This window comes from Ranitomeya imitator, chromosome 3 (genome assembly GCF_032444005.1).
Source record: "Ranitomeya imitator isolate aRanImi1 chromosome 3, aRanImi1.pri, whole genome shotgun sequence".
Classification (NCBI taxonomy): Eukaryota; Metazoa; Chordata; class Amphibia; order Anura; family Dendrobatidae; genus Ranitomeya; species Ranitomeya imitator.
The window spans coordinates 482,219,335-482,245,546 of record NC_091284.1 but is presented as its reverse complement, the minus strand read 5'-3'; the positions used below and the strand labels follow the sequence as shown (position 1 = coordinate 482,245,546).

The 26,212-nt window shown below is 42.0% G+C and overlaps 1 protein-coding gene across 1 annotated transcript in view; it reads left to right on the top strand.

Annotated features, from left to right (window-relative positions):
* Positions 1 to 25,845, top strand: part of SLC5A7 (solute carrier family 5 member 7) — a 48,035-nt gene extending 22,190 nt beyond the window's left edge. The window contains exons 5-9 of the mRNA XM_069760183.1: positions 5,242 to 5,390; positions 13,830 to 13,973; positions 18,648 to 18,801; positions 21,658 to 21,875; positions 23,698 to 25,845. Coding sequence (XP_069616284.1) covers positions 5,242 to 5,390; positions 13,830 to 13,973; positions 18,648 to 18,801; positions 21,658 to 21,875; positions 23,698 to 24,327 — 1,295 coding nt within the window. The 3' untranslated portion in view covers positions 24,328 to 25,845. The remainder of the gene's footprint in view (positions 1 to 5,241; positions 5,391 to 13,829; positions 13,974 to 18,647; positions 18,802 to 21,657; positions 21,876 to 23,697) is intronic.
* The last annotated feature ends 367 nt before the right edge of the window (positions 25,846 to 26,212 follow it).

Genomic DNA, 26,212 nt, shown 5'->3' with positions numbered 1-26,212 from the left:
AACATGGAGTCATACCCTAGGAATATGGAGTCATACCCTAGGTACATAGATTCACATCTTAGGCGCATGGAGTCTTAAAACATGGAGTCATACCCTAGGTACACAGATTCATCCCTTAGGTACATGCAGTCATACCATAGACACATGGAGTTATACAATAGGCACATGGAGTTATACCCTAGATACATGGAGCCATACACTAAGTACATGGAGCCATATACTAAGTACATGGAGTTATGCACTAGTCACATGGTGTTATAACCAAGTTACATGGAGTCATACCTTAGCTATAGTAAGTTAACCAGAATGTCTTTAGTTTCGTCATAAATCAGTGAACTTGAATTGGGACTCATGTTTTAAGGGGTAGTCAAAAATCAAAACAAAAATCTAATCTAATTCTAAATGCCCATGTGTTAAATGTAATAATTTAATCTCTTTTCTAATATACTTTCATTAAACAGTCTCTACTGTTCCCTCAATACGCTATTAAACTTCTTTTTTTTACCACTACTTCCTCTTTGATAACTGTCCATTTGAGAACCCCACTGCATGCTGGAATAGTCAAACGAGTCATCATCAGGGGACAGGAGCAGTGGTCACTGCCTCCCTGAAATGGAAAGTCATCGGTGACATCCATTTCAAGGGCTGAGCTAGGCCTTGCTCTACTGAACATGTGTCAGTTGATAATTGTGACATGCGCTCAGTAGATTCTTGTCACTTCACAATCTTCTGGTCTCTGCTTTTACTGCATGCCAGGTACAATGCTCACTGACAGTGCACTCCTTTGTTAGTTCGTCACTTCAGATCAGGGCTGGCAAAGGAGCGCACTGTCACTGTGCATCATGCTCAGTAGAGCAAGGACTAGCCCAGCCCCTGAATCGGATGTCACTGATGATGCTTCATTTTAGGTAGGGGGCTAGGGCTGCCTCAGTGACCACAGCCTCTGCTCCACTGATGATGACTAATTTTATTATCCCAGCAAGCGCTTAAATAGTTAGGCATTTAGGATTAAAGTACATTTTAGCTTTGGTCCACCCCATTAAGTTAAAAGTTGTCCTTTTTGGATGAGAGGGACCAAGCACCAATACAAATGAAATGCCATGGACAAGGGTGGCACAGTTTCTGGGGTAAATGAGGAAAAAAGACTCTTTTTCTTATCTTTGATAAGCCCTTTCATTTTAGTTTATTTAAATTTACAACCTTTTGCCTCACCATCTCAAATGTAAATGTCGGAAGCCGTATTACAGCATACATGCATACCCCTAAGAAATTAAGAAAAATTAACCCCTTTCTGACCTCGGATGGGATAGTACGTCCGAGGTCAGATCCCCTGCTTTGATGCAGGGCTCCGCGGTGAGCCCGCACCAAAGCCGGGACATGTCAGCTGTTTTGAACAGCTGACATGTGCCCGTAATAGGCGCGGGCAGAATCGCGATCTGCCGGCACCTATTAACTAGTTAAATGCCGCTGTCAAACGCAGACAGCGGCATTTAACTACCGCTTCCGGCCGGGCGGCCGGAAATGACGTCATCGCCGACCCCCGTCACATGATCGGGGGTCGGCGATGCGTCTCCATTGTAACCATAGAGGTCCTTGAGACCTCTATGGTTACTGATCGCCGGTGGCTGTGAGCGCCACCCTGTGGTCGGCGCTCACAGCACACCTGCATTTCTGCTACATAGCAGCGAACGGCAGATCGCTGCTATGTAGCAGAGGTGATCGAGTTGTGCCTGCTTCTAGCCTCCCATGGAGGCTATTGAAGCATGGCAAAAGTAAAAAAAAAGTTGAAAAAAATGTTAAAAAAATTAAAAAAAATATAAAAGTTTAAATCACCCCCCTTTCGCCCCAATCAAAATAAATCAATAAAAAATATATAAAATCTACGTATATTTGGTATCGCCGCGCTCAGAATCGCCCGATCTATCAACTAAAAGAAAGCATTAACCTGATCGCTAAACAACGTAGCGGGAAAAAAATTCGAAACGCCAGAATTACGTTTTTTTTGTCGCCGTGACATTGCATTTAAATGCAATAACGGGCGATCAAAAGAACGTATGTGCACCGAAATGCTATCATTAAAAACGTCATCTCGGCACGCAAAAAATAAGCCCTCAACCGACCCCAGATCATGAAAAATGGAGACGCTACGGGTATCGGAAAATGGCGCAATTTTTTTTTTATTTTTTTTTTTAGCAAAGTTTGGAAATTTTTTTCACCACTTAGGTAAAAAATAACCTAGTCATGTTAGGTGTCTATGAACTCGTACTGACCTGGCGAATCATAATGGCAAGTCATTTTAAGCATTTAGTGAACCTAGCAAAAAAGCCAAACAAAAAACAAGTGTGGGACTGCACTTTTTTTGCAATTTCACTGCACTTGGAATTTTCTTCCCGTTTTCTAGTACACGACATGGTAAAACCAATGATGTCGTTCAAAAGTACAACTCGTCCTGCAAAAAATAAGCCCTCACATGGCCAAATTGACGGAAAAATAAAAAAGTTATGGCTCTGGGAAGGAGGGGAGCGAAAAACGAACACGGAAAAACAAAAAATCCCAAGGTCATGAAGGGGTTAATGACCATTTGTATATTATTATTATTATTATTATTATTATTATTATTATTATTATGTCAATTTTTCAGGATGTCATGTATGACATTATATGTAGAGCTCATGTAGATGCATTAATAGTAATTACATGCACCGTCTTTCATGTACAGTGAATTAGGGCTGTTCCTTTGAAATGTAATGAGGGAAGTAGGTGGCAATCTTTACCTCATGCTGGGGAGAGGGGAAATGCTTATATACTGAACAAGTGGGGGTCTAAGGTCTGTGCTTTCATCTCCCAGATAATGATATGAAATAAACAGCCAAGATTTACATTTTAAATAAGCAACATATTGTTTCTGGGAGCTCGTAATAACTCGACACTTGCATCTTGTGAGCCATCTTTGTAAGAATCCGAAATTGCTAGTGATTTACCTCTGTTGCTGCCACTTCGATTTGATTCAAGTGCATTTGTCATAGGTTGCCTGGTCTTTTTCTCCTGCTTCGGGCCAAGCTTTTCTGGCTCTAATAAACATAATTTACTCTAATTTCCAACCGTGTCTTGATTAGATGAAGCAGTAAGGTGCTTGTTTACGTTCTGACTGTTTGAGATGACAATTATCTCGGTAATATCGATGTGATTATTTTGTTTTTAAACTCTAATAGTTTAAAATAAAAATTGTAACATGCAAAAAAAAAAAGGGCTAATAACAAGACAGCAGACTAATCTTATGCACAAAATATCATCCTTAATCATTTTCAAAAATAGAAAAATAATAAAATATAATAGTATAAGTCTGAACATCATGCCCTTGGCAGACTGGTCATGTGATATGTTGTTTGCAAATTGTCAAATTGTTAAAAATAAACCAGTACCAACCACCCAGAAATACTTTATAAAGGAAAAGCCAGGATATTCACACTATTTATTATATCGAACTCGCTCTGTAATAGGTTGTCTCTCCACTTGGCAGCCCCTTAATAGCTACTTTGGAGCAGACAGTTCCTTCTTAGAATTAATCCATCCGTCACCCACAATCTTCTGCTTATGTTCCTCTAATGATTGTTTTTCCTGCTGAAGATCTATCAGTTCTTCGAATGCTGCGCTCTGAATAAACCCGCAAACACCGCTGATGGATAGATTTCTGTCTATGCTGTGCATAGGCAAAAAAGCTGCCAATCAGTGAGGCTGGGTTTAAACAGAGCTCATGAATATGGAGACCTACGCGACAGCAGGTTTACTAGTTTACTCAATCTCCTACTGATGAAACAGTGACTTTATCAAAACTACAGTAAGTACCCCAGTAAGTGATACATCACTGGAATCAAGGTCTCTTCCTCTAGATCATGCTGCTGATGGGATATAACAATGCACTTCCAGCTCATCAGCTTCACACTGTATTCAATGCCTCCTTTAGATGATTGATAGGTTATTGGCTCTAGTACACAGCCAACGACCTGTCAGTCAACCAGAGGAGGTGCTAGGCAGGGAATACAACCGAAGGCAGAGGAGCTGAAAATGCATCATCATACCCCATTCCGCTTCCAGACTGTTGTATAAAGATGTGTAGTGATAAATTGATTTATCTATAAAAAAAAAAAAAAAAACTACAAAAACGTATAAATGTTTTGGGGTATAAAATTCATTTGAACAAATTTAGTTTTAATTGCAAGGGTTAGCTTCTTATTTGCATTGAATCTTATAATGGTCACTTTATCAAAATGGCAGCTCACTGTGGCTCAATAGTTAATTTGATGTCACATTACAGACCAATAAAATTTGTTCAAGTGCAGGAGGATACTGAATGATATATTCCAAGATGGATGGGTGGGAGTAGGGGGTCCTAATGAGTATACATGAGCATCTATATAAATAAATAATATATAATAATGCCATATAAATAAATAATAATAATAATAATAATGAGCATCTGCATTGATAAAGATACATAGAAGTAATGTACAAGGATAGTAGAGAGGGATCACAATGAAGGAGAATGACAAAGTGAGTCATCGATGAATGAATCCACATATAGATAAAATATATTTATTGTGTCGTTTTAAAATGATTAGTCTGCGGCTCTATTCGTGCTTGCTCCATATGACAGCTATGCCAGAGCTGTGTGCAAATGATATAGACTAATCCTGACAGAGCTCATTGACTCACAATAGGCAATGTCAGGTATCTATGAAGGTTTATGTATTTTTATAGGGAACCTGTCAGGATTTTCCCTCATTCCCCTTCCCCCCAAAAAAAATATTTCTATGTGCATGTAGCTCTTTCAAAGACAGACCTTTAACAATCCATTCCTCCATTACTGAGAAATCAATATTCAAATGCTGAGGATGAAGATCTATTCGTAGATCTGAAGCCTCTGTCACTCCAGCTCTACTCCCCATCCAGCACCGCCTCTTCCTGCTCGGCTGATGACTCCTTTTCCCGAGGTCACATCGCTAACATCAGCTTCAAATGCTGATTTCTCAGTAATGGAGGAATGGACTGGCTGTGTGAACTGGCAGAAAGTCCAATGTGAACAGAGCTAAAAAAAAATGCTCACAGGCAACATGTCTACAGCAAAATTAAAAGAAACTGAATTTGTTGAGCCAGTCTTTTGAGCTTCAAATGATACACCATCGCAAGATTTGAAGGAATGCATTGTAATTTCTTTGCATGTTTTGTATGTATTTCTCATAGGTGCCACCATCAGTGTTATAGTGGATATTGATATAAACCTTTCAGTGATCGTGTCTGCCCTGATTGCTATTTTCTACACCCTTGTTGGTGGCATGTATTCTGTTGCCTACACCGACGTTGTTCAGCTCTTCTGCATCTTTGTAGGATTGGTGAGTAAAGGAACATTATTACTTCTTTCTGCTTCTTGTCACTCACATAAAACTCTACTATTGCACTATTGAACTGTGTGTGTTGCATATAATATAGCGGGTAATGCCTATTCGTACAGTATTCAACAATTGTATTTTTCAGATCTAAACTGAACTATGATTGAATTCATGTTTTTTTGCCAAGTAAGAATGAACACTATCATTCAATTGGACGAAACTATGTTGTTATATATAGGGTATTGAATATTACCCAAAACACATGCAGTTATAGTCATGTAAAATAACAAAGCCAGTTGGTATTCCTCCATCCTGAGCCCAGCGCCAGCTCTCTACCCTGCAGTAGTGTTTTGGCGTCAGCAGTTATATCACGTCGACATCACCACTGCATCCTATCACTGAGCTCAGCAGCTCTGGAGATGTAAACAGCACAAGCCACTGAGCTTATTGATTGGTTGCTGCTTTGATACGTGCTCTATCCATGACCCAGGCTGGCGTTAAGGAAGGCAAACTGGGCAACTGCCAAGGGCTCCAATCCTCAAAATGACCCAGGACATATCGGGGAGTAAACAAGACAATTCTTCTGATAACACGATAGATACTGTATGGGACAGAACGATCGCGTTAGTGACCATTCAGTCACCATTATTCTCCGTCAGCATGTGTAAGAGCGCCAGTAAACAAGCGCTGCACAACTTGATTATAGTAGATCAGTGCTTGTTTCATGGGTTGAAATTGGTTCTTGTTAATGCTAGCTGCTTACATCTGTGATTTAAGGAAGGGTAATCACAACAGCAAACAAAATTAGACCTTTAAAAACGTATATTTTATTCAAACAAATATTATTAACCCCTTTACCCCCAAGGGTGGTTTGCACGTTATGGACCGGGCCAATTTTTACAATTCTGACCACTGTCCCTTTATGAGGTTATAACTCTGGAACGCTTCAACGGATCCCGGTGATTCTGACATTGTTTTCTCGTGACATATTGTACTTCATGATAGTGGTAAAATTTCTTTGATATTACCTGCGTTTATTTGTGAGAAAAACGGAAATTTGGCGAAAATTTCAAAAATTTCGCAATTTTCCAACTTTGAATTTTTATGCAATTAAATCACAGAGATATGTCACACAAAATACTTAATAAATAACATTTCCCACATGTCTACTTTACATCAGCACAATTTTGGAACCAAATTTTTTTTTTGTTAGGGAGTTATAAGGGTTTAAATTTGACCAGCAATTTCTCATTTTTACAACACCATTTTATTTTAGGGACCACATCTCATTTGAAGTCATTTTGAGGGGTCTATATGATAGAAAATACCCAAGTGTGACACCATTCTAAAAACTGGACCCCTCAAGGTTCTCAAAACCACATTCAAGAAGTTTATTAACCCTTCAGGTGCTTCACAGGAATTTTTGGAATGTTTAAATAAAAATTAACATTTAACTTTTTTTCACAAAAAATTTACTTCAGCTCCAATTTGTTTTATTTTACCAAGGGTTACAGGAGAAAATGGACCCCAAACGTTGTTGTACAATTTGTCCTGAGTACGCTGATACCCCATATGTGGGGGTTAACCACAGTTTGGGCGCATGGCAGAGCTCGGAAGGGAAGGTGCGCCATTTGACTTTTCAATGCAAAATTGATTGGAATTGAGATGGGACGCCATGTTGCGTTTGGAGAGCCACTGATGTGCCTAAACATTGAAACCCCCCACAAGTGACACCATTTTGGAAAGTAGACCCCCTAAGGAACTTATCTAGAGGTGTGGTGAGCACTTTGACCCACCAAGTGCTTCACAGAAGTTTATAATGCAGAACCGTAAAAATAAAAAATCATTTTTTTTCACAAAAATTATCTTTTCGCCCCCAATTTTTTATTTTCCCAATGGTAAGAGAAGAAATTGGACCACAAAAGTTGTGGCACAATTTGTTCTGAGTACTCTGATACCCCATATGTGGGGGTAAACCATTGTTTGGGCGCATGGGAGAGCTCGGAAGGGAAGGAGCGCCGTTTGACCTTTCAATGCAAAATTGACAGGAATTGAGATGGGACGCCATGTTGCGTTTGGAGAGCCACTGATGTGCCTAAACATTGAAACCCCCCACAAGTGACACCATTTTGAAAAGTAGACCCCCTAAGGAACTTATCTAGATGTGTGGTGAGCACTTTGACTCAATAAGAGCTTCACAGAAGTTTATAATGCAGAGCCGTAAAAATAAAACAAACATTTTTTCCCACAAAAATAATTTTTTAGCCCCCAGTTTTGTATTTTCCTGAGGGTAACAGGAGAAATTGGACCCCAAAAGTTGTTGTGCAATTTGTCCTGAGTGCGCTGATACCCTATATGTGGGGGAGAACCAGGGCTCGGAAGGGAAGTGACCCCATATTGGAAACTAGACCCCCCAAGGAACTTATCTAGATGTGTTGTGAGAACTTTGAGCCCCCAAGTATTTCACTACAGTTTATAACGCAGAGCCGTGAAAATAAAAAAAAAAATTTCCCCTCAAAATTATTTTTTAGCCCCCATATGTGGGGGGGAATCAGCGTTTGGGCGCATGGGAGGGCTCGGAAGGGAAGGAGCGCCATTTGGAATGCAGACTTAGATGGAATGGTCTGCAGGCGTCACATTGCGTTTGCAGAGCCCCTAATATACCTAAACAGTAGAAACCCCCACAAGTGACCCCATATTGAAAACTAGACCCCCCCACGAACTTATCTAGATGTGTTGTGAGAACTTTGAGCCCCCAAGTGTTTCACTACAGTTTATAACGCAGAGCCGTGAAAATAAAAAATCTCTTTTTTTCCCACAAAAATTATATTTTAGCCCCCAGTTTTGTATTTTCCCAAGGGTAACAGGAGAAATTGGACCCCAAAAGTTGTTGCCCAATTTGTCCTGAGTACGCTGATACCCCATATGTTGGGGTAAACTCCTGTTTGGGCACACGGGAGAGCTCGGAAGGGAAGGAGCACTGTTTTACTTTTTCAATGCAGAATTGGATGGAATTGAGATCGGTCGCCATGTCGCGTTTGGAGATCCCCCTGATGTGCCTAAACAGTGGAAACCCCCCAATTATAACTGAAACCCTAATCCAAACACACCCCTAACCCTAATCCCAACGGTAACTCTAACCACACCTCTAACCCTGACACACCCCTAACCCTAATCCCAACCCTATTCCCAACCGTAAATGTAATCCCAAACCCTAACCCTAACTTTAGCCCCAACCCTAACTGTAGCCTTAACCCTAACCCTAGCCCTAACCCTAGCCCTAACCCTAGCCCCAACCCTAACCCTAGCCCTAACCCTAGCTCTAGCCCTAACCCTAACCCTAGTCCCAACCCTAGCCCTAGCCCTAACCCTAACCCTAGCCCTAACCCTAACCCTAGCCCTAACCCTAACCCTAGCCCTAACCCTAGCCCTAACCCTAACCCTAGCCCTAACCCTAGCCCTAGCCCTAGCCCTAACCCTAGCCCTAACCCTAGCCCTAACCCTAATGGGAAAATGGAAATAAATACATTTTTTTCATTTACTTTTATAGCGGGTTTTTTAGCGGATTTTTATGATTGGCAGCCGTCACACACTGAAAGACGCTTTTTATGGCAAAAATATTTTTTGCGTTACCACATTTTGAGAGCTATAATTTTTCCATATTTGAGTCCACAGAGTCATGTGAGGTCTTGTTTTTTGCGGGACGAGTTGACGTTTTTATTGGTAACATTTTCGGGCACGTGACATTTTTTGATCGCTTTTTATTCCGATTTTTGTGAGGCAGAATGACCAAAAACCAGCTATTCATGAATTTCTTTTGGGGGAGGCGTTTATACCGTTCCGCGTTTGGTAAAATTGATAAAGCAGTTTTATTCTTCGGTTCAGTACGATTACAGCGACACCTCATTTATATCATTTTTTTTATGTTTTGGCGCTTTTATACGATAAAAACTATTTTATAGAAAAAAATAATTATTTTTGCATCGCTTTATTCTGAGGACTATAACTTTTTTATTTTTTTGCTGATGTTGCTGTATGGTGGCTCATTTTTTGCGGGACAAGATGACGCTTTCAGCGGTACCATGGTTATTTATATCCGTCTTTTTGATCGCGTGTTATTCCACTTTTTGTTTGGCGGTATGATAATAAAGCGTTGTTTTTTGCCTTGTTTTTTTTTTTTTTCTTACGGTGTTTACTGAAGGGGTTAACTAGTGGGCCAGTTTTATAGGTCGGGTCGTTATGGACGCGGCGATACTAAATATGTGTACTTTTATTGTTTTTTTTTTTTTTATTTAGATAAAGAAATGTATTTATGGGAATAATATTTTTTTATTTTTCATTATTTAGGATTTTTTTTTTGTTTTGTTTTACACACTTGAAAATTTTTTTTTTTACTTTTTTACTTTGTCCCAGGGGGGGACAATACAGATCGGTGATCTGCCAGTTTGCACAGCACTCTGTCAGATCACCGATCTGTCTGAGAGCTATGCAGGCTTACCAAGCCCTGCTCTGAGCAGGCACTTGGTAAGCCACCTCCCTCCCTGCAGGACCCGGATCCGCGGCCATCTTGGATCCGGGACTTACTGCAGGGAGGGAGGTAGGAGACCCCCGGAGCAACGCGATCACATCGCGTTGCTGCGGGGGTCTCAGGGAAGCACGCAGGGAGCCCCCTCCCTGCGCGATGCTTCCCTGCACCGCCGGCACATCGCGATCATCTTTGATCGCGGTGTGCCGGGGGTTAATGTGCCGGGGGCGGTCCGTGACCGCTCCTGGCACATAGTGCCGGATGTCAGCTGCGATAAGCAGCTGACACCCGGCCACGATCCGCGTGCTCCCCCCATGAGCGCGGCCGATCGCGCTGGACGTAATATTCCGTCCTTGGGAATTAAGGCCCACCCCACATGGACGGAATATTACGTCCAATGGCAGAAAGGGGTTAAAAACTTCCCCAAGAATGTAAAAGACAATAGATACTGAATATTCACACATATAAGTTTAGGTAATATGCAGAGTGATATGAGGTAGCATCTCAATATCTGGTAGAGATCAGATTATATTCCCAATAAGTGAGGTTAGTGGTTGTCCTGTGTAGATCATTACACAGGATGCTTTCTCAAATCCTGAGAAGATTCACCTCCAATAAAGGATATTGGGTCGGTGCCCCCCAGCATCAGACGGTATTATACGGTATGTTCAATTCATGTCCGGCTTCTTCTTTTATTTAAGTTTTTGTCAGGATTGAAACTCAGGACCTATGTCATGGAGGCTATAAATATTGATAAAGAATCATAGGTTGCACTATTGAAAGGGACGACGCTAACAACAGTGAGCCATAAGCTGTTGCGTATGGGTGACATTTCTCTACCTAAAGACCTAGCATATTCAGATTTTAATTTATATATCAGTTCATCATGGATCAAAAAATGAAGCCGAAAACAAAACAAAAAAACATTTTCTTATATTCACTTATATTAATACTAGCTATTGAACCCGTTCTACGCCCGGGTGGCGAGCATTTATATTGGTATATGGTCTCCATCCTGGTATGTGCTGCTCCATCCTGCGCCCCCATCCTGTCATGTGCTGCTCCATCCTGCGCCCCCGTTCTGTCATGTGCTGCTCCCATCCTGCGCCTCCATTCTGTCATTTGCTGCTCCCATCCTGTCATTTGCTGCTCCCATCCTGCGCCCGTTCTGTCATTTGCTGCTCCCATCCTGCGTCCCCGTTCTGTCATTTGCTGCTGCCATCCTGCGCCCGTTCTGTCATGTGCTGCTGCCATCCTGCGCCCGTTCTGTCATGTGCTGCTGCCATCCTGCGCCAGTTCTGTCATGTGCTGCTGCCATCCTGCGCCCGTTCTGTCATGTGCTGCTGCCATCCTGCGCCCGTTCTGTCATGTGCTGCTGCCATCCTGCGCCCGTTCTGTCATGTGCTGCTGCCATCCTGCGCCCGTTCTGTCATGTGCTGCTCCCATCCTGCGCCCGTTCTGTCATGTGCTGCTGCCATCCTGCGCCCGTTCTGTCATGTGCTGCTGCCATCCTGCGCCCGTTCTGTCATGTGCTGCTGCCATCCTTCGCCCGTTCTGTCATGTGCTGCTGCCATCCTTCGCCCGTTCTGTCATGTGCTGCTGCCATCCTGCGCCCGTTCTGTCATGTGCTGCGGCCATCCTGCGCCCGTTCTGTCATGTGCTGCTGCCATCCTGCGCCCGTTCTGTCATGTGTTGCGGCCATCCTGCGCCCGTTCTGTCATGTGCTGCTGCCATCCTGCGCCCGTTCTGTCATGTGCTGCGGCCATCCTGCGCCCTTTCTGACATGTGCTGCTGCCATCCTGCGCCCGTTCTGTCATGTGCTGCTGCCATCCTGCGCCCGTTCTGTCATGTGCTGCTGCCATCCTGCGCCCGTTCTGTCATGTGCTGCTGCCATCCTGCGCCCGTTCTGTCATGTGCTGCTGCCATCCTGCGCCCGTTCTGTCATGTGCTGCTGCCATCCTGCGCCCGTTCTGTCATGTGCTGCTGCCATCCTGCGCCCGTTCTGTCATGTGCTGCTGCCATCCTGCGCCCGTTCTGTCATGTGCTGCTGCCAACCTGCGCCCGTTCTGTCATGTGCTGCTGCCATCCTGCGCCCGTTCTGTCATGTGCTGCGGCCATCCTGCGCCCGTTCTGTCATGTGCTGCTGCCATCCTGCGCCCGTTCTGTCATGTGCTGCGGCCATCCTGCGCCCGTTCTGTCATGTGCTGCGGCCATCCTGCGCCCGTTCTGTCATGTGCTGCTGCCATCCTGCGCCCGTTCTGTCATGTGCTGCTGCCATCCTGCGCCCGTTCTGTCATGTGCTGCTGCCATCCTGCGCCCGTTCTGTCATGTGCTGCTGCCATCCTGCGCCCGTTCTGTCATGTGCTGCTGCCATCCTGGGCCCGTTCTGTCATGTGCTGCTGCCATCCTGCGCCCGTTCTGTCATGTGCTGCTGTCATCCTGCGCCCGTTCTGTCATGTGCTGCTGCCATCCTGCGCCCGTTCTGTCATGTGCTGCGGCCATCCTGCGCCCGTTCTGTCATGTGCTGCGGCCATCCTGCGCCCGTTCTGTCATGTGCTGCGGCCATCCTGCGCCCGTTCTGTCATGTGCTGCTGCCATCCTGCACCACCATTGTATTATATGCCCCCCGCTCCAGTGTGTATGCCCCCGAATGCTGCTGCCATATAAAAAATAAAAAAAATACCATACTCACCTATCGTCCGGCTCCACTGCAGGTATGTCTTCAAGAAAATGGCGCTGAAAAGCGGGGACTGCGCAGGCGCCGATTCCGGCAGCAGGAATCGGCGCCTGCGCAGTCCGCGCTTTCCGGCGCCATTTTCTTGAAGACACACCTGCAGTGGAGCCGGAGTGTGTCTTCAAGAAAATGGCGCCGGAAAGCGCGGACTGCGCAGGCGCCGATTCCGGCAGCAGGAATCAGCGCCTGCGCAGTCCGCGCCCTCCGGAGCCGGGAGCAGAGGAGCCGGGAGACGGAGCCGCAAGCAGCGCTGGAACCGGGAAAGGTGAGTATACTTACCCTCCCTCCTGGCGGTCCCTGACTCTCCGGTGGAGATGGCGGTATGCGTTCAGTGCTTACGCATACCGCGATCTCCCGGGAGCGTCGCTCTGTGAGGCCCAGACTGCGCCGGCGCTTGCGCTTGCGCAGTCTATAGAGGCTTCGGACAGAGTGACGCTCCCAGCGTTATATTATAGATATAATGGTTCAAAAATAATTTAAATAAATGCAATTTTATCAAACTTTTTTTTTAACCAGTTTTTAACCATTTATTCCCATTCCCGACCAGGCATATTTTCAGGGTTTTCGCTCATTCTGTAAAAGTTTTTCTCCTTCAAATATGCGAGTCATTTTTGCATCTTTTTTTCAAGATGTTATATTCTCTTTTTTTCTGAAAATGGGGCTTCATCTATATTTCACTGTCATATTCTCTTTTTTTGGGGGGGAGGAGGGATATCAGTGGGAAAATAAGGGAAATGAAATAAGTGTCTGTTTTTGCTAATTTTTTACATTTTTATAACCACAAAGGACCTCAAAATACAAAAATGCTTCCCGTTTTGTAACAATTATTTGTAGATGTCAGGCATGTTTTTTTTTACAGGGCGGGGCTATTAACAGCTATTTGGATTGACAGTGGCATTTTTATTTCTTTGATTTTATATTTTCAACCTGCTGTTTTTTCTGAATATATGATGAGATGGGGAGGCCAAGACTCAGGTTCATCAGCGGTGCCCTTGACTGTCAGTGTTCACGGCTGTTCCTGTCATTTTACCATTTAGCTCATTTTAAATATGGTACTTTGATTGCAAAACGTGTCCCTGTCATGTGACATTACATAAATTGCATTACCTTTTGTTTTTATTGTGCGAAATGGCAATGTTTAAGACCAGTGTGGCTTCAGACATGCCGGCTCTTTGTGTTGCAGTGGATCAGTGTACCTTTCGCAATGACTCATCCCGCGGTTACAGACATCGCAGTGACAGCTGTAGAAGAAGTCTACAAGGATCCGTGGCTGGGCAGCATAAGGAGAGAAGATGCCTGGCCTTGGATTGACAGTTTCTTGCTGCTGGTAAACAATACTTTTCTCAAAATCTTTCTTTTGATGGATTGTAAAACTTGTGTGAAAAGAGCACAGTATGAGAAGAGAAGTCTAGAAGACTTAGGGTCAGGATGAATACTGGACATGAATAATCAATTTCCTCAATGTCACATTTAGAATCTATTCTAGCCTTAATATTTCGGGGCTATAAAATTAATGTATCTCACATATTAATTGGGCTAATGTCTGAATTAACTGAAACAATTACATTTACATTACATATTATTAAATTATATTTGAAGCCCTTTTTAAAAGTTTTATAACTATACTAGATGGTGGCCCGATTCTAACGCATCGGGTATTCTAGAATATGCATGTCAACGTAGCATATTGCCCAGCCATGTAGTATATTGCCCAGCCATGTAGTATATTGCCCAGTCACATAGTACAGTTAGGGCCAGAAATATTTGGACAGTGACACAAGTTTTGTTATTTTAGCTGTTTACAAAAACATGTTCAGAAATACAATTATATATATAATATGGGCTGAAAGTGCACACTCCCAGCTGCAATATGATAGTTTCCACATCCAAATCGGAGAAAGGGTTTAGGAATCATAGCTCTGTAATGCATAGCGTCCTCTTTTTCAAGGGACCAAATGTAATTGGACAATGGACTCTAAGGGCTGCAATTAACTCTGAAGGCGTCTCCCTCGTTAACCTGTAATCAATGAAGTAGTTAAAAGGTCAGGGGTGGATTCCAGGTGTGTGGTTTTGCATTTGGAAGCTGTTGCTGTGAGCAGACAACATGCGGTCAAAGGAACTCTCAATTGAGGTGAAGCAGAACATCCTGAGGCTGAAAAAAAAGAAAAAATCCATCAGAGAGATAGCAGACATGCTTGGAGTAGCAAAATCAACAGTTGGATACATTCTGAGAAAAAAGGAATTGACTGGTGAGCTTGGGAACTCAAAAAGGCCTGGGCGTCCACGGATGACAACAGTGGTGGATGATCGCCGCATACTTAATTTGGTGAAGAAGAACCCATTCACAACATCAACTGAAGTCCAGAACACTCTCAGTGAAGTAGATGTATCTGTCTCTAAGTCAACAGTAAAGAGAAGACTCCATGACCGTAAATACAAAGGGTTCACATCTAGATGCAAACCATTCATCAATACCAAAAATAGACAGGCCAGAGTTAAATTTGCAGAAAAACACCTCAAGAAGCCAGCTCAGTTCTAAAAAGTATTCTATGGACAGATGAGACAAAGATCAACCTGTACCAGAATGATGGGAAGAAAAAAGTTTGGAGAAGAAAGGGAACGGCACATGATCCAAGGCACACCACATCCTCTTTAAAACATGGTGGAGGCAACGTGATGGCATGGGCATGCATGGCTTTCAATGGCACTGGGTCACTTGTGTTTATTGATGACATAAGAGCAGACAAGACTCAACACAAAAGAAAAGAATATGCACACAGTGGGATCAACCTGATATAATACATTTTATTTTATTTTAGAATAACACCTCACCACACATAAAGGCAAAACAGGAAGGAACATACATTTAAAAACATCTAAAAACTAGACAGACCTACCCTCAACCCCCCACATATGAAAGCAAGGGTCTATAAATGAAAAAAATACATATGCAAATACCGCAGAGAGCATAACATACAAATTGGCAGATAAGAGACAATACATATATATAAGTTTAATTTCTGATGTAGCCAATTAGCATACTGCCCCTACACAGACAAATATATTTATAGAACCCTAAACAATAGCCCTACCTCCCAGTCCTGTCACAGGCCTGTGGAAAAAACACAATACCATTAGCCAGGTTAATACCTGGTGTAGCCACAGCCAGTCCTAAGTGTCGCACCCCAAGCCATACGTTACCAAGCTAAATGTGAAGTCTCCTGCCACCAAAGATGATGATGTGTCTAAGTCCAAGAAATGCCTATGGGGCAGGAGCACAACAAGCTGGTGGAGGTATATATACCTAAGTGCGGCTGGGGTAGATGAAAGAGTCCAGGACTGGATCCAAGGCAAAGTAGAGGAGAGGGGGGGGGGGGAAGGGGGATAAAGGCCTTTAGCAGTATGCTAATTGGCTACATCAGAAATTAAACTTATATATATGTATATGTATTGTCTCTTATCTGCCAATTTGTATGTTATGCTTTCTGCGGTATTTGCATATGTATTTTTTTCATTTATAGACCCTTGCTTTCATATGTGGGGGGTTGAGGGTAGGTCTGTCTAGTTTTTAGATGTTTTTAAATGTATGTTCCTTCCTGTTTTGCCTTTATGTGTGGTGAGGTATTATTCTAAAATAAAATAAAATTTATTATATCAGGTTGATCCCACTGTGTGCATATTCTTTTCTTTTGTGTTGAGTGTGTACATTTTATATGCACGTGGCTGATCCCTGTAGCTTACATATCTTTTGTGCGGTGCCCGCCTTTCTTTGCTTTTTAAGAGCAGACAAGAGTAGCCGGATGAATTCTGAAGTGTACCGGGATATACTTTCAGCCCAGATTCAGCCAAATGCTGCAAAGTTGATTGGACGGCGCTTCATAGTACAGATGGACAATGACCCCAAGCATACATCCAAAGCTACCCAGGAGTTCATGAGTGCCAAAAAGTGGAACATTCTGCAATGGCCAAGTCAATCTCCAGATCTAAACCCAATTGAGCATGCATTTCACTTGCTCAAATCCAGACTTAAGACGGAAAGACCCACAAACAAGCAAGACCTGAAGGCTGCGGCTGTAAAGGCCTGGCAAAGCATTAAGAAGGAGGAAACCCAGCGTTTGGTGATGTCCATGGGTTCCAGACTTAAGGCAGTGATTGCCTCCAAAGGATTTGCAACAAAATATTGAAAATAAAAATATTTTGTTTGGGTTATGTTTATTTGTCCAATTACTTTTGACCTCCTAAAATGTGGAGTGTTTGTAAAGAAATGTGTACAATTCCTACATTTTCTATCAGATATTTTTGTTCAACCCTTCAAATTAAACGTTACAATCTGCACTTGAATTCTGTTGTAGAGGTTTCATTTCAAATCCAATGTGGTGGCATGCAGAGCCCAACTCGCGAAAATTGTGCCACTGTCCAAATATTTCTGGCCCTAACTGTATATTGCCTAGCCACGTGAGACCGCTAAGTCTTCTGGGTAATTTCACAATGCATCGCTGGTAACGGGAGATGGCGGCAGGCGCGAGCAGCTCAGCGGACTACGGAGGGTGAGTATAGCAGGTTTTTTGTTTTTTTATTATTTTTAACATGACATTTTTTTTACTATTGATGCCGCATAGGCAGCATCAATAGTGAAAGGTTGGGGGCACACAGGGTTAATAGCGGCGGTAACGGAGTGCGTTACCCGCAGCATTACGCGGTCCGTTACCGCCGGCATTAACCCTGTGTGAGCGGTGACCGGAGGGGAGTAAGGAGCGGTGATTTTCTTCCGGACTGTGCCCGTCGCTGATTGGTCCTGGCTGTTTTGCTGCGACCAATCAGCGACTTGGATTTCCATGACAGACAGAGGCCACAACCAATGAATATCCGTGACAGACAGACAGAAAGGCAGACAGACAGACAGATGGAAGTGACCCTTAGACAATTATATAGTAGAAGTTGCAGACTTTATTCCTTGGAAGAACTCTGCCATTTTGATGCATTTTATGTTGCTGCTGCATATATCTGAGTGAGGTTTGCAGATGTCGAGATGTACAATATTCAGACCTTTCACATTTCTGCTGCAAATCTATCATTGTGAACTTACAGAAGTTTTCTTTTTATGTTTTTTTTTTCCCTAGCATTGGACAGGAGTGTATTAGGGGAAAACTATTAAGCAGTGTTATATACAAACATTTTTTAAGTTTCTTTCTGCTGTTACATTCTTACCTGTCACCAAGTGTCATCTGCCCCTGCCGTCTGCTGCTGCCATTCTGATTTTGTGGTTTAATAGTGCTGATTGTCTTTTCTCTGATCACTCATCCTGCTGCTTGGCGTTCTGGCTATCCATTCAATCACCCATAAGTTCCCCTTCTGGCTGGGTGACACGGGCACAGACCTACAATTTAGTTAGTTATTTTGCGTTATGTAAATTAAATTTTGCCAGTCTTCAGACCAATGTTAGGACAGATTCAGCGGCCAAACATACGGTATGATGCCTTACTTATATCCCCATGTGACACATGTACATGGCCATTTATTGTTGACCTGACTACGTCACTGAACTTTGAATCTGTCATCCCCACCACTCTTCAATTGATCTCGCTTGTTTTACATTCTACTCAATCTCATGTAATCCATCACTATCCTCAAACTGACACCTCACATGGGAAAGCTGCTTTTCTATTGGAGGAAGCTGATGGTCTGATCTCATGCTCCTTTATCAGTAGTCATTAAACATCCTCAACGACTCGAAATATTGGATCACATTAGCAAGAATATTGTCAACAACCTTAGTAAAATGAAGAAAATTGGAGCACATGTAGAACGTGAACATAAAAGGGAGTACTTTGAGGGAACCAATGAAATTGAAATTCTATTTTTTTGGGGGAAAAACATGGTGTTAATATTATTACATAGCATTGCTATATGGATTCTATATGGAGACGATATGACACATGACAATACTATCACTATTGCTGAAATGCAAGTGTTTATATGCTTCAAATTCTTAATTTTGCAGATTCTAGGAGGGATTCCCTGGCAGGCGTATTTCCAAAGGGTTCTGTCAGCATCCTCAGCAACCTATGCCCAAGTTCTCTCTATTTTAGCTGCCTTTGGCTGCCTATTGATGGCTATTCCTTCAATTCTCATTGGTGCTATAGGTGCTTCCACAGGTATGGTAGACTTACATGTTTCAATATTTACATTCTTCATATTGAGAAATTGATGATCTCGCACATATAAAGCCCAATATATGAAGACAAGCGCTGTTCATGCCAGTCTTGATGAGGAGATGTGCTGGAGTCAGACTCCTTATTCATGATTAGGCACATGCCTCTTCATGAATCAGGAGTGTCGGACAAGTAGCATTAACTAAATGGACAAGTAGCATAAACCTCTGTGTGCGCCCCACCACAAATCGTACTCCAGCCACTGCCGGAATAAGATTTGTGATGTAACAAACGCATTTTCTCATGATGAATTTGACAAGCAGTGGTCATCACTCCACTGTCCCACCACATCTCTGCCCACTTTGTTATAGCTGAGAAAAAAATGACATATGAATGCCAAAAGTCACAACATTTTTGTGAACTCTCAACTTGTGCCAAAATTCTGCAACTTTTCAAAGCTTTCTGTGGTGCCTTAAAAGCTTTGGTGAATAGGGTACAAAGTGTATATTATTTTGCATGTGTAGAGGTTTAATGTAGACATACAGTCATGGCCGAAAGTGTTGGCACCCTTGAAGTTATTACAGAAAATGAAGTATTTCTACCAGAAAATTATTGCAATTACACATTTTGGTATGCACACGTTTATTTCTTTTGTGTGTATTGGAACAACACAAGAAAACCCAGATAAAAGCAAATTGGACAACATTTCACTGAAAACCCCCAAAATGGTGCAGACAAAATTGCTGGCACCGTCCCAGAATTGTCGGTAAACGACTTTGTTGCAAGCATGTTGTGCTCGTTGAAACTCACTTGTGGCAAGTAACAGGTGTGGGAAATATGTAAATCATACCTGAAATCAGATAAAAAGGGAGAAATTGACTCAATCTTTGCATTCTGTGTCTGAGAAGCAAAATTGTTAAACAATATTAGCAATCTCAAGGTTACAAGTCCATCTCCAGACATCTTGATGTTCCCTTGTCCATGGGGCAACATAATCAAGAAGTTTACAACCCATGGCACTGTAGCTAATCTCCCTGGACAAAGAAGAGAGAGAAAAGTTGATGAAAGGTTGCAACGCAGGATAGTCCAGATTTGTGGATAAGCAACCCCAATTAAGTTCTAAAGAAATTCAAGCTGTCCTGCAGGCTTATCAGTGTCAGCGCGAGCTATCCATCAACATTTGAACAAAATGAAATGCTATGGCAGGAGGCCCCCACTGATAACACAGAGAAATAAAAAAGCTAAATCACTGACTGAGGTGGACAAACTATTAAAATGTAACCTTTATTGACTCTATCCCAAGACACAGGGTTAGAGTACATTCAGACCACTTGCGCTCGACACCGCAACTGGGGTGTCAAAGTAGCAGAAAATATAACTTAAAGCACAAGAGTGTGTGCTGTGCCGCTTTGGCAGACGCCACTAACCACCCAGACTTGGGATAGGAAAGCGCTCTATAAGCACATGGCGCCGCACTGGCGGTTACAGCAATAGACGCTGTATCGTGTGTCTTTATGTTGACAGCTTAGTCAGCAAGCATCCACCTTTTGCGAACAGTCATACACAAGGGAGGGGATTTTAAAGAACGACTTGCACTCATCCACACACACACAATTCCAAATGTATACTAGTGCATGGCCATGCGGTCATGTGAACCTTTTATAGCTACAGCAAGAACAGGACCTTCCCAGAAGGACCAATGGGAGTCAGCCACAGAAGAAGAACACCTTCAGGACCTTCCTAAAGGACCAATGGGATTTGCTGCAGTATCTAAGCATGTGACCCTTGATCTCCAGCAAGAGATCTTGCCTTGGGCATGCTCAGAAAGGGAAGAACAGGACTTAGTCCCAAACACGTCTGCTCACCGCTGCCCAGTACTGGCTACAATGGCAGAAGCTGGAAAGGCAGCAGTAACCAGTCGTCCAGTATCAGCCTGAGCTAGACGCTGGGACCGACGTCTCCACTGAGCAGACTCCACTGCAGCTGGAGAAGAATGGGAGACTGCAGCGGGGATGGTTCGAGATTCCCCCTGTGCAGAGGCAGGATCCTAACACATTGAGCATAGAAATAATATGCAGATTAACAAGAGAGCTTGTCTGAGCATAAGTCACAAATGACAACTGATGCATGCTCAGTAGAGCAGGAACTAGTCCAGTCCCTGAAACAGATGTTATTGATGAGGCTTCATTTCAAGGTGTGGACAGATACTGTGGAGGTGACCGCAGACTCTGACGTCTGATGAAATCTTATTTGAGAATCCCAGCATGCACTGAGGATTCTCAAATGAAGCGTCATCAAACATGAAGTAGGGAAAAAAATTTATAGCTGTTAAATAGTGTAGTGAAGGAACTATAGGGAACTTTTAATTAAAGTGTATTAGAAAAGAGATTAGATTAAGGCTGTGTGCACACGTTGCTGTTTTTCCCGATAAAAATGAATTCCGCATGTTTTGTGCACATGATGTGTTTTTTTCTGCGAAAAAAAACGCATCGCGGTAGGAAAAAAACGCATCGCGGTAAAAAACGCAGCATGTTCATTAATTTTGCGGGTTTTTTTTGCGGATTTCCCACTACAAAATGCATTGGGAAATGTCCAGAAAAAAACGCATCATAAACGCACCAAAAACGCGGCAAAAACGCATGCAGATTTCTTGCGGATTTCTTGCAGAGAATGTCAGGTTTTTCTCAGGAATTTTCTGCGAGAAATCCTGAATGTGTGCACATAGCCTTATACAATTAATAGACAAAGATTTAGAACAAAAGTAAATCTTAATTTCGGACCATCCCATTAATAATAATAGTAATAATAATAATTAGTATTCTTTGAACAAAAAAGCTTGTGTTGTCCTGTTATTTTCAGAGTGGAATCAAACCGACTATGGTTTGCCTGATCCACAGTCAAGAAATGAAACAGATATGATCCTGCCCATTGTTCTTCAGTATCTGTGCCCTCCTTACATTTCTTTCTTCGGACTTGGTGCTGTATCTGCTGCTGTGATGTCATCCGCTGACTCTTCAATCTTGTCTGCCAGCTCTATGTTTGCCAGAAACATCTATCAGCTTTCATTTAGGCAAAATGTAAGTAACTTCTGAGAATTTTCAGATTGTAGATGTATGCAGTATATGACTTGCCGTAATTAAAAAGCTATAATATGTTTGGCGTAAAACTTTAATTAAAGGAAATGGGTCACTGTAATAGAGGCTGAATTTCAATTATTTTGTTACATTCCAATTTTGCAAACTACAACACACAGTGTTTAATCATTATTTACATGTCATGTTTTTATATTTACTGAGAGCAACAGATGAGAATAAAGGGGGCCGGAATTAATTGCTGGTGATTTGGGTGTCAGATATATTCCCTATGCTACAAGAAAAGGCATAAAAGTAACCTAGAAATAAAATAGCAAGTACCTTAAAGAGGTTATGTGGTTTCAAAAACTCATTTTCATGTACCATACCATAGCTTTCTAAGTTGATACATAACAGGTCTTCTTCATTCAATACAGCTTTCAGACTTGAGCAGATAGCTGCTGTATAGAGTTTATCTCACTATGAAATATGCACAATGTCCATTCATCGCATGGACTGCCCACTGATTTCAGTGGGCTTCATGTAATGATCCTCTTTTCTGGCATATGTGCTGCAAGGGAATGAAATATTTTCTTTCAGTTGAAATGACACAATTCAAATTACCGAAATCTGCCACATGGGAAAGTCAATCGTAGCTAATTTATTCTTCACAAAATAACTGTCCCTTATAACTCTGATCTGGGGAGACCCCAGAGCATAAAGAACTTAACATGTAGAAAACAAAACAATCAATAGTCACCTCACTGTACCCCACTTCTGCTCACGGTCCCTAGTACAGTCCATGGGTCCATTTATTATCTAGTGCCGAAACTCCAGGGATATTCATGTTAGGCCAGGACTTCCAGAAACATTTGGGCTCGGATGTCCCTGCATAGAGTGCCCTTAGTAGTTTATCAGTCTAGAGTGAAGAGGCCCTGGGTTCCAGCATGTGGTTACAGCAAGGCTACTTTCACACTTGCGTTTTTTGCAATCTGTCGCAATCCGTCGTTTTGGGAAAAAAACAGATCCTGCAAATGTGCCCGTAAGATGAGTTTTTTTTCTCATAGACTTGTATTAGTGACGGATCGTGACGGATGGCCACACGTTGCGTCCGTCGTGCAACAGATCCGTTGTGTTTTGGCACACCGTCAGCACGAAAAAATGTTCAAGTGAACTTTTTTTGTCCGTCACGTCTGACATTTTCTACCGCGCATGCGCGGCCGAAACTCCGCTCCCTATTCCCCGGACATTAACCTGAGCAGCAGGTGTGTTGAAAAACTGCATCCGCTGCCCACATCATGCATAAATTTCACAACGTGCGTCGGTACGTCGGCCTGACGCATAGCGACGGACCCGTACCGACGCTAGTGTGAAAGTAGCCTAAGAAGACGAGGTGAAGACCTACAAGTAGAACGTGAAGCAGAAGTAGCTGGGTTGTGAGTGGAGAGATGAGTATTAGTTTTTAAAAAAAAACAACTTTTTCTGGCCCTCTTCAGTTCAACAAAATCGCAGCTCGTACAGAGAGAATTACAGGAAATCTGCATTCTGGAAAATACACATTTTCCACTCTAATCAATTTGCACAACTCTACCAGCTACATCCTTCAATAAATTGCAGATGGCTGCAGAAAGACCCCAACGCTTAGAGATTGTTTTTTACTATTAACTGCCTCCACCAACGAAGAATTGAGAAAAAAAACTAATTGAGCTGACTGTATAAGCAAAGATTTTCAGTCTTTTTACAGATTTTGAGGAACTTGATAAAAATGTCTTCTACACACATGACAAAAATTTTATTTTTACTAAGTCAAATATCATTTATTTCCCAGGCATCAGAAAGGGAGATTTCCTTGGTTATGAAGAGCACTGTCTTTATATTTGGAGCTGCTGCAACAGCCATGGCATTACTGGCAAAGTCGGTGTACGGACTGTGGTATCTGAGTTCTGACTTGGTCTACATTGTCATTTTCCCACAGCTGCTTTGTGTCTTGTTTATCAAAGGAACCAACACTTATGGCTCTATAGTAGGGTATATCCTTGGGCTTTTTCTACGGATAAGTGGAGGAGAACCATATCTACATCTTCAGGCTCTTATATGTTATGGTGACTGCTATGTAGACAAGAATAATATATATTTGCAAAGATTCCCATTTAAAACACTCTCTATGCTGGTTTCTTTTCTAAGCAATATAGCCATCTCTTACTTGGTCAAGTATCTATTTGAAAAGGGAACATTGTCACCAAAGTTTGATTTCCTAAATGCTGTGGTGGCCAAGCACAGTGAAGAGAACATGGACAAGACAACTCTTGTGAAGAATGACAATATCAATTTGTCGGAGTTAGCTCCTGTGAAGCCAAGACACAGCATAACATTGGGGAACACATTTGTAAATAAGGAGGCCATCAGTGACTTGGACTCCAGCCCAGAGTCTCCAGAACTTGAAAACAAGGACCTCTGATATAGCCATAATAAGAATGCTGCTTCTACATAAATAGCAATGAAAACTCTATAAACTGAAATAAAGATGGTAAGCAGCGTTTTACTAGAGATATATATGGTTTTATATATGTATGTCATTGCACAATTCAGCATACACATCATATCACCCTCCCAGTATGAAGGCACATAAACTTAATCTAAATTGAATTTTATTCTTCAAACTATAATATGATGTGGTTAGTTCGCAGCTTGAGTTTGTTATATAAACCCAGCAATAATAAAGACACACATACACTTAGTCTGCCACCGACCAATGAAATCACTGCGACAAAAATAGTTATTGTATATATCTGAAGCATTTTTTAACTATAGGATACCCTTTTGAATCATATGATTATTTTCTAAAAAAAAGAAAGTGGTTGCCATATATGATATAAAAAGGTTGACATACAATGAAATATTGTAAAACATTTCATATTACGGTACATGGATTTTTATTTTTTTGATATGTTTTCATGACATCAGTGGTGGTTATCTGTTGATTTTACCAGAGATAACTAATCTAATAATTTATGTTTATTTGCTCATTTAACTGAGTATACATACTGTACAATATGTATTCAAAAATGTAATATCCACAAGCAGTGTGCACAGAAAATGAAAAAGTATATTTGTGTTGTATATTTCTGGAGCATTATTAATTGTATGGACATACTATAAGTATCTCTCAACTTGTTATTAAACAGCTGGTGAAAATGACTTGACTTTAGGTCAGTCATTGAACTTGCCAACACCCTTCTCATTTCCCCCAACATTTTTGCCAGAGATTAGCACCTGGTCTGATCCTATTATCTTAGCAAAATATTACCATACATATACTGTATATACATGTCAGATAAAATTCAAAGTGGCCAATTTTGACCATGTAGTCTAATCATAGAATGGTAATTTTGGCCTGTCAGATCGGATTGATTTAGCCTTAAATGCTTGAAAATACGAGTAAATTCAGTTGATCATTTGCCACTTTATGAACGTTAGACTAGTTGTATTGAACAGACCAAACTACTACTAAAAATCCTTAACCTTTTTTTGAAAATTAGGGAACATATTAACCCTGCTGTTCTGTTCGGTCTGGGGAGACCTATTTTGAACTTTGGTATTTTTTGGGGTGTTCAAGATGCGGTTCTGAAACTTGTGGTTGATTGACTTAAATGAGGATGGGTCGGTCGGCCACGGGTTTCAGAGCCGCATCTTGAATATTTTAAAAAATATTGAAGTTCAAAGTCGGTCATTTTTGACCAACAGAACAGCAGGGTTAAAGAAAACAAAGGATTTGGAGTCATCCATCCCAATATCCCAATACCGAGCCAAAATGACATTAACAATAGTTGCCGTTCATTTTGTTTAAAATAGTAGTAATTGATTTATTGTGTATACAGTAACTAAACTATTGTATTATTAGTTTTCCTAATTGCAAAGTGATGAATGTTGGTAATAGACTTTATTAAATAATTTTGCTTCTTTCTCTCCCAAACCCTATGCTGGAGTGCTGTTTCATTTGGCCAGGCTCCTTTAGAAGCTGCTTTGAACTGCTGCACAGCTAAGATCCATATTGTATTTACAAACATCCAGAATAGGGGAATTTCCTGATCTGATTATAGGAGTGGAGAGCAGAGAAGTTCAGAGAAGGAAAGTCTCCTTCTATGATTACAAATAGAGTGCAGATCTTGGGTGAGCAGCAGTTGATATTGTCTTCTCCATCATAGTGCAGAGCCCAATAACCAAGAACCATTGGTGTGCTTGTGTGCTGGTAACTATGTTCTGTAGGATGGGCTGAATATTCAGGAGACAGAAAACAGCTATATAATGCAGAAATGACTGTAAAGGAAACAGAAAAGAGAGAT